At 34.6% G+C, this 17550-nt stretch overlaps 1 protein-coding gene across 4 annotated transcripts in view; it reads left to right on the forward strand.

Moving 5' to 3' along the window:
* Nucleotides 1–17550, forward strand: part of LOC124372223 (outer dense fiber protein 2-like) — a 160803-nt gene that overhangs the window by 91233 nt on the left and 52020 nt on the right. For 2 of the 4 annotated variants that reach the window (XM_046830597.1, XM_046830596.1), the window contains exons 10-13: nucleotides 748–918; nucleotides 4701–4810; nucleotides 7134–7368; nucleotides 8011–8130. In XM_046830597.1, coding sequence (XP_046686553.1) covers nucleotides 748–918; nucleotides 4701–4810; nucleotides 7134–7368; nucleotides 8011–8130 — 636 coding nt within the window. The remainder of the gene's footprint in view (nucleotides 1–747; nucleotides 919–4700; nucleotides 4811–7133; nucleotides 7369–8010; nucleotides 8131–17550) is intronic. The other 2 variants (XM_046830598.1, XM_046830599.1) reach the window with 2 other exon arrangements.

Below are 17550 nucleotides of genomic sequence, written 5' to 3' on the forward strand. Positions count from 1 at the left end.
GTCCCATGAAGGTTTAAAGGGATTTTAGTATTCACTTTGATAAGTTGTGGTTTATCACTCACTTATGAACTGGTCACCTAGAGTGAAGAACAATTAAAATTAAAGGTTAAAATCTGTATTGAAGGAAATTCTTTTTTATGCATGTGACTGTGTTCACGATTTGGGAGCCTGAAAATCGAACTGTGAATAAGGAACAGTATTTGAGATAGTTGAGACTTTTAAAGATAAAGGCTCCTAGATCATAAGAATATTTTCTGTAGATAACTTTGACCAATTAAAAATTCATATGGATTGTGGAGGTTTTAGGGTTATTTTAGGGTGTAATGTTGATCTTGATATAGTGGAGATGAATGTTATAGTGAAAGAACTCTAATACCTATCTATGTTATGTCCAATATGACAAAAAATGTACACTTGCTTAAATTATGTTCTTAATTTTTCTCGGAGGCAAGTTAAGTTTTAAAGAAGTAAGAATGGTCACTGTTTTTTCCTACATCAGTTATTTTTTTATCCAAATCTCATATGTAGACATTTTGTAAGTTCGTTTGATGGACCATAGCAGGAGAAGAAATAATTTATCTCCAAGCTAATAAATCTTTACTTGTATTAGTTTACCATCTTTTGTGTCGCCTTTACATACTGTAACTGCATTACAATCTAAATTAATAAAAATGGTTGTGCAAGTATTGTTACTTAGGTTGAGACTTTACTTGGCTCAGCTAGTGATAGATGGATAAATGTTGACAGGAGACTCCTGCTCCCGAGAAGCAGCCTGAACTGTCTGTACTGGACACTGATTTGGAGGACAAGTTGCCGAAGCTAATCGTGTGTGGGACAGATATGGGTGACAATGTCCCAAGGATTATAGTTTGTGAGCCGTTGAAGAGAGCCGACTTGGAGCCTTTTTCTAAGTCATCAGTAAGTAGTATAAAATGATAATTTTCTTAACCTTTTCACAGTTTTTGACATAATATTACACATTGTTATATTGTCCTTGGTTTATTCTGTTGTCTGCTGTAATATTGCACAAGAAGAATTTATATGACAACCAGGTGCGGAAGTAGTCTAGGCATTCTCTACTAGATGTCAGCACTTCTTTGGCCCTTTGTCATGAATATTTGCACCTTGGTAAATTCATTGTAGTTACACAGTGCAGTCAGCTAAGTTTATTGGCTGAGCTTTAATAATGCCTGCTAGAAAAATACCATTTCTGTCTCTCTGCCTGTCTGTGTGTCTATTTACCTGTCTGCTTGCACAATATCTAAAATATGAACTGACCTATAGATTTGAAATTGTGCATGAAACTTCATTCCTATATGAGGAACACTGAGTTCTATGATGGTGCATGTCACTCCATAAGATTTGGTTGAGCGTTACAAAATATTTTTTCATAGGTCTAATGGCAATGGTAATATACCGGGATAAATCTATTAGTAAACAAACTCAATACATCCATAAGAGATTTAGAGATTCAAATATGTGACATATTAACACATGCAGTCTAACCTATCCTAACACATACAATAGCATTTTATAGTAGCTTGGTGTATAAATTTTTATGATTTAAACACTGGTTCTTTGTGTGAAGTTTGTTTTAGACGATGGAAGGATTGTGAAGGAAACAGGATTTCAGGAAAAAGACCATCAGGAAACCAAAGATGAATTGGGATGAAGCCAACATAATACATCGGGAACCTCATTTCTTTAAAAGAAAATTAATCGAGGCTACATACATTAAATTAGCAGACCAACCAATCAGTCAAGATTAGGCCGCTTTGGTTGCCAATTCTGAAAAATGAACTAAAAAGAAAATCAAAAGTATCAAACAGATTAGATATTTGTAATAAACCAATGCGGAGTCACGGTATGGTTTTAAGAAGTTCATCTAGCATGAAACAATAATAAAAAAAGGCCAATATTATGAGGATGGCCAATTCTCAAATACGAACGAGTATATAACCACAGTGGTAATACAACATGTTACTGAATTAACACGGCATGTTCCAACTTTGTATACCTTTATTAACCAATTTAATAAATATCTTTGACTCCAATATAATGTGTAAGAAGCATACAATTTTGATCCTGAACTTTCTGAGCATACCAAATAGTCCCTTGAGAGTTTTTTTATATAAAAAAATACTTGCTTGTTTATTGTTGTTTCTTCAATCAATCAATCAGTAGGCTTTATTCGTGAACATCAAGTACAGAATAAGGGTCAACAATCGATAAAACAAATAAAAAAATTAAATCTAAGTAATACATAAGGTCATGTCTCTCCTTGGGATGTTCTACAACATGTCACAAATTCTTCCAGGCTGTAGATTGATTCTCTCAGCAACCAGGTCTTCAGGCTTCGATTTAGAATTTCAGGATTGTCTTCTTTCAGCTTAGGTGGGAGTAGATTATAGAGTTTCGCTCCTGCATATGATGGTTTTTTGGAAAATAGAGATGTCCTGTGTATTGCCAGGCTGAAGTCTTGAGCATGTCTTGTTTGCAGGCCATGAAGATCACCATTTCCAGTAAGTTCTTGTTTGGAGGCATGTACAATGACTTCAATTATATAAATAGCCACAACTGTCAATATTCTTAGTGTTTTAAATACCTCTCTACAACTATCTTGATGTTTGAGGGAAGCCATGATTCTTACTGCTCGCTTTTGAATGAGTAGGATCCGCTGAAGGTTCTTTGAGGACGAGCTGCCCCATAGGATCACTCCATATCTAACATGAGACTCAAAGAGTGAGTGATAGACTGTCTTTGTAGTCAATTCTGTACTCACTGCCGTGGTTCTTCTCAGTACATACAAAGCGGTGTTGAGTTTTAAGCAAAGAGAATCAATGTGGCTGTCCCATGAAAGTTTGTCGTCAAGAATCATTCCAAGGTGCTTCGTTTGTTTAACAGTTGTGCGATCTTGGGTGTTCCAGAGACTTTGTTCTTGTGCTTACCCAAAATCATCTGTGTTGTCTTCTCTTCGTTAAAGACCAAGTCGTTTGCTATACAGTAATCATGAGCCATGCTGACAGATATGTATGAGGCCATTTCTAAAGCCTCAGCTGATTTGTTGTTGGATAGCAGCACAGTGTCATCAGCATACATGATTGTCTGACTGTAAGGTTCCATGAATGTGGAGAGGTCGCAAGTGAACAGAACGAACAAGACTGGTCCCAACACAGACCCTTGGGGAACTCCTCTTTTTACTTCTCGTGAAGCAGATTTTATATTTACTGTTCTTCCATTAATAGTCTGTTTCAGTTCTACTATTTGTCTTCGTTCACTTAGATAGCTATGAAACCATTGAAGTGCAGTGTCTTTGATTCCTAGCCTGTCAAGTTTTGTTAAAATTAAACTGTGGTCAAGGCAATCAAATGCTTTGCTCAGATCCAAAAATGTGCTATTAACTGTGTTTCCAGCTTCAATGCAGTCAATAATCTTTTCTACAAGTTCTGTAAGAGCAGTCAATGTTGATTTTTCTGGTAAAAAGCCATGCTGTCCAGCAGGTAAAAGATTATTCAGTTGATTATTCAATTGACCCTCCACCAGAATCATCAGTCTAATAATATTCACTAGCACTAAAAATATTTGTTATCCAAAAGTTTGAATTTTTATTTTTTCTGTAACCCTCTATAATCTACTTTATTAGTCATGTTCATACCTCACCACTTCAGCTTTACTCCTATTTTTCATTGATATTAAGATTTCAAAGCCCACTTATGGGGCATAATATTTTAATATTGATGTTGTCCTGTACTGTCTGCTTTATTTGTGCTTAAAAATCACGTTATTTAATGGGATTGAAGAAACTGTTTACTTTCAAAAGGTTAGTTATGTTTGGAAAATTTCTTATGCAAGTTTACAACACAATGATCCACTAAGTGTTCTCATTTTATCACACATTGTTTCTGTTTTACAGAAAATAAAACTATGTTGAAAGTGTTTTAGGAGGCCAACAGCAGCATAGTTGTATGTGGTCTATCTAGTATATACTTGTAATATGTATTTGTTCAAACTGATCAATGTTTAAATTAAGAAAACTTCATATGAAACATTGTGACAACACTATACAGACAATTCGTCAGCCCAAATATGAAGTGGCCTTACTGCCAAAATTGAAAAATGTGATAATATTTTCCCAGATCTTGACTTTAAACTATCAGAAAAAGTTAACCGTATGATGTAACAACATTAATTTGTGATTAAATGTATCCATGACAGCACTGATTGCTCATGAAAGTTTTACCCTCCTGAAAAATTTGTTTCAGCAGCTATGTCACTCTGTTTTGGGTGACAAATAGTGTAGGTCTGGAGTGTATTTGGTGTGGGAGGGTTCATGTACTTCAGTCTTTTAGTCTCATCATCACATGATTTTCCAGACAGGACTCCAGACTAGTTTAACTTCTACTACTATATCATTAATTAGTACATAAAATATTAATACCAAATCAAATACAAGGTTAATACACCATAAAATCTTAATTTTATTCCAACTCAATTGTTTAGTGCAAAATACAAAAGTCTGTTTTAGAAGAAAAACGTCATCTAGTGGTAATGGTGCAGACTTTTAAGTGAATATCTCAATAAAAGAAACTTTTATGCTAATGATAATTTTTCTAGATAGAATTGGAAGCAAGGATTTTGTGGATATTTTACATCCAAAAAAATTAAATAAACTAAGTGTATATTTAATATTTGTTTATTAGGGAGGAGTTGGTAGTGTTGGTGAAGGTGCAGGTGTTATCCAGAAGTTAAACAAATGTCTTGAAACTCAGCAAGAACTAGCTGCTGAAAATGCAGAAATGGCTAAAATGAGGTAATGATTGAATTTATCTTATCCTGGACTTGACAACATTATAAAATTTTCATATAATATCTCTTATTGCCTAAAGAACCTCATTACTGCTATAAAAATGAGGTTCATAGCAAGACTAAGTAAAGAAATGAGTGATATTTGGATCATGCTCATTAATTGGGCCGTTATATACCACATTATTTGTAGATATGCAGAATTTTTAAATCATGTTTCTTAAGTCATGTTCCTTAATTACTTAATGCTAAAACTGGCCTTTTCAGACCCCCTCCCACTTATAACGGACTTATAACGGTAAAACTAGCCCTCTCAATACCCAGGAGGGCTAGTTTAGACCCTCTTCTGGCTGATTTATACCTTCCAGTTGAACTTACACTGGGTACAGTTAAATCCAAAGTGTCACTTAAATTTGAACTACATTATGAATGTCCAGGAGCTCCACATCTGACAACAAACTAACCACAAATATTGAGATATTGGGGATACAAGGGTAGATCAATAGGTCTAGTCTACTGCGGGAGATGACTGTTGGAGTTGGTGGAGCTCCGCCAAGTTTTAAGGGTTGTTACTTGACATAAGATAGTGCCACCTCCTGCTTGCTTTGACTGGAGAGGCTGATACAAGGCTAGCTGGCTTTCCTTTCCTCTAAGGAGACATGGCTGCCCATGGCCTTATCTCCTGGATCTTGATGAGGCTGCACCTACTCCCCAACCTTATCCATCCAGAATATTCTGCCACTCCGGAATCACAAAAAAATTTGATTCTTCACCTACTTGTCTTGAGAGAACAAAAAAACCCTCAATACTTATGTAACATTGCCACCAACAACTCCCCTAACTTTTATATTACTCTAAAATTGTAATGTAATTAAGACAATTTCAATCTTCAAAATAAATCGTTATTTACTGATATAAAATTAACATTCGAAAACTTGTAAAACATCATTTTTAACTGTTTTTTTGTTTCTTCTTGCTATGTAAGTTTTTGCAATTTAAAATAAATTATTGAAATAGTTTTCCCTGTCTCCTTTTAGATATTTTAAATAAAATCTAAATGTAACCATACTATAGTGAGACAATCACTACTCTATCTCTCGGCGTACTGTTACATTAAATGTAATGCGCATGCACTGACAGATGATCCAGCGTCTATGTGCTTGTCACATCAGTCACTCCTAAAATGATGGACCACTTAGTCATATATTTTACCAGCTTGAATAGTTTAATTCATGATAGAGACATGATTCACCCACAATGTTTCACAAAGTTTTGTCTTCTTAAGAGAACTCTGACTTCTTTCCCTTTGCTCTTTTGAGAAAGGGGGCATATAACACTAAATTTGGGAGGAACATTTAGTAAATTTAGTGAACAATATTCCAAAAATTAGTTGTTAAGTTTAATAGTGACATAATGGCATGTAATGCTATTAAACATCCTCCACCTCCACCTATGGGGGTTATGTAACTTACATATGGCCCATTATATTTTAGCAAAAGTATTTGTAAGAAAAAATATACAATTAATTAATGTTTATGAATTCTTTTAATAAGTTTAATATAATGTATGTAATATGAATATAGACCCAGGGATATGAAAAAATAGCACATTTATACCTTTTACACAGACACTGTTACTTTTAAGTGAAAAGCAATCACTTCTAGTTAAGTGGATTCTCTATGTATGTGACACCTAGTCTAATGCCCTACTGCTCAGAAGTAGAGGCTTGTTGGTCTAATAGCACTCTATCTTTTATGCTAGAATTTGGGAATATTCCAGTCTGGCTTTGGTCTCCAGTCTGAGATAAAACTGACACGATTGTCCATCCTAAATTAATGAGGTTGGTTTGGATGATATTTTATGAGATTAAGTATATTTGTTATTGTACCATATTTAATATTTATATTTGAAGTTTTGTTTACTGTTTAAATATTAAAAAGAATTTGAAATAGTTCACTTTTTAGTGAACATACTAGTCAACTGTGGCCATTGAACAAGTTTTGGTCAAATAAACATAAACTTTAAATACACTGTAGTATATAACTAATTTTAAAATTAAATGAATCAGTGATGCAGTGATGTACTACAATGTAAGTAACCAATATAAATTTGATCTTCAATATTGAACTGAATTTGCCATTAAATCAAATCATACGAATATATATCATCTGTTTTTAACAAATAATAACATATAGTGCCAACTTAATCGAATCTTAACTGAGGTCTCATTCTGTTGAAAAGACTAATATGAATGTTATTATTGCAAATTGTATATCTAATCATGATGAATTTTATTTTTAATTTATTTGATGTAATTATTTCAACTACAGACACCAACTCCAACAAGAACTTCTGGACAAGCAAGATATGCTTGACTGCATGAAACAGAAAATGATGACTATGGAGTGCGAGAAGTACAGAATCCAATCTGAGAACTGTGAATTACAAAAGCGATTGATAATGTCACAGAAGCCCGGAGACCCACCGATGTGCAAACGTGAGCTCTACATGAAGTTGAGAGGAACATCACCTGATGCGTGCCCCATGGGGGGCAACAAGGACCTGGTATGTCGATGTAAACAGAGGAATTATCGTTAATAACATCTAAAAATCATTAATGTACACTTACAGTAGTAAACGACATTACACAACATGATCTGCTTTTATTTTATTTACTTATTAAAATGCAAAATTATAACTGAATTGCTTTTGTGTAAATTTATCTTAGAATTTCTTTTCCAACATTCTTTTTTTCATTAATAATTTAACTGTAAATTTGAACAGATAACCAATTTATATTGTGCTTCCAAGAAAAAAACAAATATTTCAAGTTACAGTACAATTAAAGTTTTTAGAAAAAAATGTTTCCCGACACTGAACAGGGTTAAATTTTTAAAATATGTTTCCATGCAAATCTGTGGCATTGGATAAAATGATAGTTTAGGATCATGAAAGTTAGGGAAACTGTAATAGCTTCTCTATAACATTGGAGAATTCAAAATTCAAAGTTCAGACGAAGAAAATATAAAAACAGATTTAAGTTCAATATAAAAATGATAATCATAATCCATTGTACTGTTAGTTCATATTTGTATTTTGTAAAGTAAATACGACCTGAGTATTTTTTATTGGTGAGCTTGATATTGAAAGTGGATATACAGACTCAAATTACAAAATTATCGCTGCAGTGGCGATTGCTTGTGCTAGGAACAAGAATTGGAAAAGATGGGTGGTGATGTCAAGAATATATATTCCGAGCTAGAATGTATGCAGAAAGAAAAACTGGCTCTGGGGTATTCTACATCAGTAAAGAAAAGGGTATGTATGGTAAGTACAGGACTAACAGTTCAGTTAATTGTGTATCAAATATTTTTAAATCATCCACTCCATGACTATCTAAAGTTAAGAGATTAACATATCATTGTTTCTACATGAATACAACTTTTTTTGACAAACACTCATACTTCAAGTTCGTAGTATTGGTGGAACAGAGATGATCCAAGTGGATGTGTGTGATAAGTTTTATTTTAGTTATCAAATGAAAAATTATGTAGAGTAAATACTTAATTAATATAATTTATAAATGCATTAATGTTTGTAGTTTTAGAATTGACTGTTATGAACAAAAATAATTTTTATTCGTGGAAATGTGTCATGTTTTGCTTGTTTGGTTGTCTAGATATGACAATATTGAAAATGGTGTTGATTAGCAACTTTTTGAATGAAAATAGCCCAACAGTTCCCCTCCTAATTTGATGGCATATCCTAATCAGAACTTTCTAAACACAACACTAAACAAATAAAACAGTCCTTCCGGGTTAGTTGGAATAAATAGGTAGTTTTGTGACACCTGAAATATTATAATTTATTTATTCTCATACAATCTAAGCATATTTAATATCTCAAATACTGTTAATTATGAAATGTTTTGCAAATTTTAAGGGCATTCCCAAAAACTCTAGGTTCATGAATGGTGTTGTGAAATTTTAAAATTTGATCAGCTGCCATTTTGAAACGAAATTGCGTACCAAGCTGACCAAAAACTTAGACAGGATATTTTTATACCATCAATTATTTTATGTAGGTTCTACTTGTTGGGACTTGTTGGTATAGTTATCATTTCAACACACCTTTTTATTTAGCATATGTATTATATAAATAAACTTTTGAACGGAAGGTGGTTTTGGGTTCTGGGGGTCATGTTCGATGAAGTTATTTATAACGTTGTCTAAGTGCTACCATGAGTATAATTGAAATAAACTGATTTTGTATACAAAATCTACCTAAATTATCCAACTTTGTGTAGTATTCTGTGAAAAGATTTGCCATTCTATGCAAAACTCTGTTGCCATTCTGAAACATCCTTGTTGCTCACGATACAAACTGTAATTTTTATTACATTTCACCATTAGTGCTCCATTTAATGTAATAAGTAAACTCAAACTATAATAACAAAGAAATTATTTAATTTAAATTTAATTTATTGAAGTAATTTACTTAAAAATTAGTTTGCAATTAAAAAAAGCAAAAATTTTAGTGCAGCAGTACTATCTACTTGTTATTACACAGTACTGGCTATTACTGTGCAACTTTTCTGTTGCACAATTCTGATATGGATCTATTCTCACATAAAGTCTAAAGTGGAATAAACTATGAAAACTGGTGAAAAGTTTAAATCAAAGCATAATGATTTTACCGGAGGGGTACCGTGACCAATATTGGGGGGGGGGGGGTACGCAAAGCATATTAACATTTTGATACTTTGAGGGGCAAGATTTTTCTTGCTCCTCCATTCGAAAATATGTCCAGATGCAACCTTACATATTTTATTAAAATACTAACTAATCTATCATAACTGAACATAAAAACTAAACTTACTCCACTAGCTAAAACATTATTTTAAAATGAGAGTATTAAGGCTGTACATAAAGAAACAAAATACATTATATATAGATGTATCGATTTTCATCTAAACAGATTTTGTGGTTAGGGGCCGTTCAAGTATTACGTAAGCAGATTTATTGCAATTATTTACCCCCCCATCCCCCTTGTCAGCAAAAGTAAGCAAAGCTCTTACCCCCTCCCCCCATGCTTACGTAAACATTTGTCAATTAATGTATTGTTTTTTTAATTTTATAAAGTTATAATTATAATTTGAAAAATAAGAAAATAGATTTAGGATAGAGATTATATTTTACTGAAACGGTATTCAACATAGAGTAAAGGACAAAAATATTATATCTTACTAACATAACAAACATTATTTTAAATTTTTGGTACATATATTAAATTCAAATTAACAGTCTTCAGTCCATGAAACCCGAATCCATGATTCTAAGTTTTTGATGACATTGGATTGCTTCGATTGCTGCTCAGTGTTGTGAGTCTGCTCGCTTTCATCCGATTTTGGAATGTCAGAATGTCTACGTCATTCTCATCGAGCCATTCAACATCATGGTGCTCTAAATTTTGAATAATGCACATCAGTGCATTAGCACGACGAGCAGCGACTCTTACAGGTCTAACTTTCCTATCAGTGTGCGTGTTTACTTTCTTATGGATCTTTTCGATGTGACGATTTAGTGACTTGACGGAAGCATGATAAAGACCACACGTTTTGCATGTTCGACTTGATAGCCTCAATTGTACCGTCGGACAAAAATAATCGTATGGCATTTGCAGGAAATCTTTGAGTGAAGCACTTAAGCGTAGAGCTAAATTGACTGGAAGATTAAGAAATTGCCCTCCTTCATCTAAAACCAAGTCATCAACTGTTTGTTTTACTTTTACAGGTGGTGGAAGAAACCTGTTGTCTAGTAATCTAAATAGGCCACTTCTTGGACGACAGCATTCTGTATTTCTACATTTTACAATTTGGAGCAAGTATTGGCTTTCACGCACATGTTCTGAATACCATTTAATGTTGGAAAGATCTTGTTCACCTGCCCCAACATATTTTGCATTAACATTATAGCCATCAATTTCCATTGAACTCCATACTTCAGCTAATACATTTCCTGCAAATTCGAAAATAGATCTTTCTAAATGTTCATCAATTGTAACGCCACGTTCATCCAAATGAGACCCAAAATGGTCATGAGGCAATATTAAAACAGCCAGTTCCCGACTAAGAGGAGCCATTCTGCGCTCTACTCTGTTATACGCACTTCTTCCGGGAGCATTGGTAGCTAAAAACAATGCATCGAGATCATGTCGCTTAAAGTGTTGTATAGCAAACCCTATGACTTTTTGATAACGCGGATTTTCATCTGGCCCTCCATAAACCGTCATGATTACCACTGGTTTTACTAGTCCATGGTCAGTTTTAGCTAATGGTCGAAACTCTTCAAGTTCGAGAAGCGTCTCGAAATCCTGAGCATGAGTATTAGCAGTAGATGAACTATGCTTTCCACTTCGAATAGCGATGTATGTTGGTCCAGAATATCCAACGGCTTGCAGTTGTCCTAGCATATTGGAAGTGATTTTGATACCAGCATAAACAGATGGTATTAATTTATGACGCTCAGCGATTACCTAATCGTGATCAGGCAATTTTATTCTATATTCCATGTGCATTAGAAGAGGTGCTTGCTTATTTGCCGCAGTTACGCCAATAGGGACTCGAGCTTTATCATCTTGAGATATGAAAAATACTTGATCTGGTCCTAGTATGGATGCTATGTTCTCTAAATAATGGATTGATGTTTCAGCGAACTTGCTATCTAAGTGGCTCTTGTGGTGATCAGTTTGAGCCCGAATGAGCTTAACAGGGACTGTCGATACATGTCCTCTGCAGAACTAGATTTTCTGGGAATCAAACGAAGATATGTCCCACTGCGACTAATGTCAAATCCCATTTTACGTAATTCTTGTGTGAGTTCATCAAGAGTTTTTACGCTGCGAATTGATTCCGTTCGTCTTCTATCATCTGCTGCACTCCCAAATAAAGCTATATCCGCGATTGTTTTCAATAGTAAAGGTTGATTGCTTTCAAGATTAGGACGTCCCACTGAATCCTTTAGAGATAGTCTTTTTTTCATTTCTGGATTTTCATGACAAATATCTTCTAACTTTCTTTTCATACCATCCCTGTGTTTCTTCTGGGCAACTGCGTTTTGAACCTTCCTGTTTAAAGACTGTTTTGCTGTTTTTATTTCCTCGCGTAACTTAATGATCTGTTTATCAACTTCAGCACGGCTTGGCATAGTATCTTTGGCAGAATACAAAGCATTCAGATTTTTTTCGGGTAAAGCAATCTTATTTTTCATATCTTCCTGAGAAGGTTTTGGTCTCTGTGTATCTGCATTTTTATTAATTTCGCATTGCTGTTGTGATTCATTACCGGTTTTTATTTTATCTTCTTCCTGTTTTTTAATATTTGAAGTTGGCTGTGTAATTTGTGTTTTTTCTGCAGGTTTACAGGTTGCCTAAAAATAAAAACTTTCTATGGGTTCTGCTAAAGATTCTCTTATTAAGCTACATAAATACAACATATGGCAATATATATGGTAAATACAAAACCCTATGGCTTTAAATCTAATATCTTTAAACGAGCAATTCGTTCCGGTCACAAAATACAGGGTGTTATACTCTATTCAAGTAGGTATTTAAAAGAATGTAAACAATCTTGATATGTCTTTTTATTGAAATATGCAATTATAAAATCAGATATTTGTAAAGGTGCGTACAGACATCGTGAGGCTTGCGCCGCGAATGGTTCGTCTCGCATACATCAACCTAAGGCATGCTACGGCACATGTATACGTGCGAACCATTCGCGGCGCACGCCTCGCGATGTCTGTACGCACCTTTATGTACTTACAGAAAAGCAATTTTAATATTTGTTGAGTTTTTAAATGAATTACAACAGATTTTACACAGTTTACAATTTTAAACCACATATTTCAATAAAAAGACATATAAAGATTGTTTACATTCTGTTAAATACCTATTTGAATAGAGTATAGTTTTCTGTAGGTATATATATATATATATATATATATATATATATATATATATATATATATATATATATATATGTATAAAACTAACATCCTGTATTTTGTGACCAATTGACGGAATCAATTATAAGAAATAAATCTATATAATGAATATTACCTCTATACTTTAAGATAGGCCATAATATTTTCTAATTAGCAAAGAGAAACTTTTTGGCGATTTCTAATATTTCTAGTAGGTATTCATAGGTACCTAAAATGATTTCGTCACTCACCTTAGAAAAAAATGTAGTAGATTGGATTTATTCTTAGTCGCCGCTTGCAATTCTTCTTCGATTCTCTTAGATACAATAATATCTAGTTTCTTGTCGGATTTTGCTTGTAATTTGTAATTTCGCCACACTTCGTTAACTAACTTTTGTACATTTTGTACTTTCGTACTTGTATGAGATTTTTTAAAACTTTCAAACAATTTTTGGTATAACTTGGATTTGTCTATTTGAAACGACATCTTATTTAAACATTAAACTTTGGCTAATGGAATGAATGGTAACACAAATGTTAACTTGCTTTACTATGCTTACAATACGTCTACTCGCTATAGCATCCAAACGAAACAATACACTGATAGAGGAAATTTAGACAAGTGAACAGCGCGCGGTAATTCCCTTACTCGGTTCTAACGCGAGTAGGGGAATTACCGCGCACTGTTCACTAAACGTATGTATTACTTGCGGGAATCCCCGAAAATGCGTTTCGTTTTCAAGCAAAGACAATGTGTGGGTTGCCATTCGTGTAAAAAAGAAAATAACTACCGATGACGTAATCATCATCTAGACTCCCCTACCCCCCATGTCATCCAAAATAAGCAAAGCAAAGACCCCCCCGCCCCGCCATAGTGCTTACGTAATACTTGAACGGCCCCTTAATAGATGAAGGATTAAGAAAGAAACATTTTAAATTACTTAAAAAAAAAAACATTTTATTCACCTACAACTTAGAAATTTGAATGACTTCTGGCATCTGTCCAATTATGACATGGAGTGTGCCATGTCGCACTGTGCATCTACTTTTTGATAAACTGATAAGCCTCCTCATCTGTATATCTTATTTTTGCATATTTTTTCACAAATTGAAAATGTTTTTGCAGAAGCATTGATGAAATTGTTCAAGCTATTTACAACTGAGAGGCAGTTAATCTTCACAGTAACGCATCACAGCTAAGTCCAAAAGCTGAGCATGGTAATGTGTGTATAAATGCCTCGAATCAATAGCTTTGAATTTGTCTTGTAATCTTGATTTTTCCTCTCATATAACTTGCTCCATCATATGTTTACCCTCTCATTTTGTTAATATTTATTCCTATTTCTTGCAAAATTCTTTTAATAGTGAAGTATGTACTGTATTATCACCTGTTATGCCAGCAACATCTGATTGATAATATAACTAATGTATACTGATCTAAACTGATCTGCAACACTTTCACCAATTTGCTTGTATTCTGACAAAAATTGTGTCGATTTGAAATGCATCTTACTTTTTTCATACTTTCTAAACTTTTCTAAGGCATTTTTTCCAGTTTGACACTCATTTATTTGTAGACGATTATTCCCCATGGCCACTTTTAATGTTATAGAATAAGCGACAGGGAAAGCAAAATCCAGAGTCTATAATAGAACTGTACTCAAGTCACTAAAACTCAGAATACCACATCACTTTGGATTGCGTAAGTTTTGAATTTATTTAATTTACTTTGAAACAGTTTTTTGGCTGAAAAGGCCCTCGTGAAATATGTGGCGTTTGAGGACTAAAAGCAGGCTCCTCACTTGTAACCCTTGCTTCAGTATTGGCATCAGTTGAGATTGAATCTACTGGCTATTGAGAAACATTTTCCTCTACACAAGACTTTCCATAATATATTTTCCAATGTCAAATTACATTGTTCTTGTTCACTTAACTTTTTATTAAGGAAATAAAACATATATGTTTGTTGGACATTGTGATGAAGAACACATTTAGCTCTCACCAAACAAAATTGAAATAAAAAGTACGCAGATATGCAACATCATTCACTGTCACTCTACTGGACGGTCCAGTTCTTGAGGGGTTCTGTGACACAAAAATACTGCTCACCACATTGCTTCCTCCCCCAGCAACTCAGAATAACAGATCATTCCAATCTTCCCCTCCCCCACTCCACCACAAGTCAGACCCAGGACTGTTATTTCTTTGATAGCAACGCTGTGCTGAAGACAATGATGAGAGTAATCTTGTAACAACTACAACATCACCGATCTGATGCTCACATTTTCAGAGAGGCTATATTTAATATGTCACATGCTCATTTACATGTCTGTGCTGTTTTAACACGTTAGCTGCCACGCCGACCCGATTGGGTCGGCGGCGGGATTTTACAGGACTTTAGTAAATCGTTCTGTGACGTTTATCAGTGGTCGTTAGCGACTATTTTAAGAGTCATACTATAAGAAAACAATAGTATAAATGTTATAGAATATTACTTTTGTAAATAAAAAATTTGTATTCTACATAAATACTGTTGGATAATAGACGATATTTTGCCGACCGATCGGGTTGGCACATTTAATTTTTTAGTTTGTACACTGTTATTTTGCTGAAATATGAGTAAAATTTGAACCCAATTGTAATATTTTTTGCGGAACATAATAAATATAAAACTGTAAATGTGTCAGAATATTTTTTTAATGTTACATGTTATACGTTAAAAACTACTTTCACAAAGATCCTTCCTATTTATGTAAGTTCTTAAAACACTCTTTACAGAGAAATGGTTTTGCAGGACATTTTTCACAAAATGTAGTAATCTTCTTGAGATTCTTGGTTGCTTTTCGGTCTCCAGTTCGTGAAGCTCTGGCATAACAAACTTTGCAGTTTTTCCGGGCTCTCCTCTTGTTCTTCCCCTCGCCTACAAATATTGCCGTTTCGGATAAGTGGTGATGTCCAACTTGTTTGACTAGCTCGAGTTGTCCATTTTGCAACCCTAGAAGTGCATACACAATTTTCTCCCTTAAGGTCATAATGGAGTAGAGATGTTTGTTTTTACTTTGAGAGTTGACCCCCGCAGCATCCTTGTAGGCGAGCCAGGCATTGACGACCGCTATACCCAGCAGGAACTCTTCTGCGACTTTATGATACCATCGCATAGATTTTCTGATGGCTGTGCTATACGATGACATCTGGTCAGAAACATCAATTCCCATCTTCGCCTTGTTGTATTCGACGACCACAAGAGGTTTGAGACTGGGTTCGCCCTGTCTGGTTTTTTTCCCAGTGTCAACATAATCAGCAGGATGTTTGGTCTACATCATTTTCACTTCTCTCTTATCAAACCATTTGGTGTAAACAATACCACTTGGGTGTTCAAGACAGCTCATTTGACCCTTCTTCAGATTCAACTGGTCATCGGAATTACCAGGAATGGTTTTTTTTGTGAAGGAACCAGGACCTGTTGCTGATTACACTTCCGACGAGGTGAGTGTTCCTTGCTAAAAGCATGTGGGCAAGATCGACAGAGGTGTAAAAATTATCGACATACAGGGTATGCCCTTTATCTGGATAATCTCTCATGAGATCCATGACCACTGATGCCGCTAATGTCAGGTTATCTTCAGTTTCTGTCCCGGCGCCCATGTAAACTTTCATCTTGTATGTGTAGCCAGTAGTGTCACATATTTTGAATACCTTAATCCCGTACTTGTGGGTTAATTTATTGGGTAGGTACTGGCGAAAAAGAAGTCTTCCTCTGAACGGGATCATGCTTTTGTCAATCACTACATCTTCACCGGGAGTTTTCCTTCATCTTAAAAGAGTCGTTTAGACGATCGATAAGTGGAGATATTTTACCTAGATGGTCATCTTGTCTTATGTTCAAGTTATCATTAAAATGCCAGAATCTTAAAAGCAATTGAAAGCGGTTTCTGCTTATTACTTTACCAGCAACAGAATTATTATACAGCAAGTTTTTCGACCAGTAGTCAGTCAGCCGTGGCATTGGCACTAGCCCCATCCATAATAAAAGGCCGAGAAATTTTTTCATTTCATTTGGATTAGTTGGCCACCACTTGCGGAGTCTGCTACTACGATTCAATCTCAGTGTACTTAACACCTGAGCAGCATTCCGATTAGTTTCGTCTACCATCATTTGTATTAGATCATCAGATAAGTATTCATAAAAATATTCTTCTGGTTTCGCATTTTGGGGCAGGCCAAAAGCAAAGTTTGATATTTCGTCAAAAACAATGTGTTTCTGTTTACCGATATGTCGGACGTCTGTTTTTTTTATCGTTACTGGCTTCTGTTATGTTCAAATGCCAAAATATTCGGTATTTTGGTTGTTTAGGAGCAAAGGATAATGAAAGAAGCCATTTTAAGAACTTCGGATTTCTATTTTCGTCGTCTTTGACTAGAATTGGCGAACTACCTAGACAGCTGTCAAAACCAGTTGATCGGGTTATGTTACTGAAATCTTCGTTCATTGTTGTTGTTTACAATGTTATCGAAAGTTTTTTGAAGTGTTACTTTTGTTGATCAAGGATAAAATGAGTAAAAGAGTTACATCTAACTCTCCTGTGAGTGATGGAACAATAATTAAGTGCAAGACGAACTGAGTGACGATTTCCTTCAGAATTTGTTAGATTCAGATGCCGAGAACGAATCTGATATTATTGTTAGGGCTATTGTGATGTGGATGACACTGATGACGATCCTGACTGTATCTTACCATCAGATAATGAGGAGTTATTAGATAGTG

The sequence above is a fragment of the Homalodisca vitripennis genome, unplaced genomic scaffold, assembly GCF_021130785.1.
Source record: "Homalodisca vitripennis isolate AUS2020 unplaced genomic scaffold, UT_GWSS_2.1 ScUCBcl_2664;HRSCAF=7651, whole genome shotgun sequence".
Lineage (NCBI taxonomy): Eukaryota > Metazoa > Arthropoda > Insecta > Hemiptera > Cicadellidae > Homalodisca > Homalodisca vitripennis.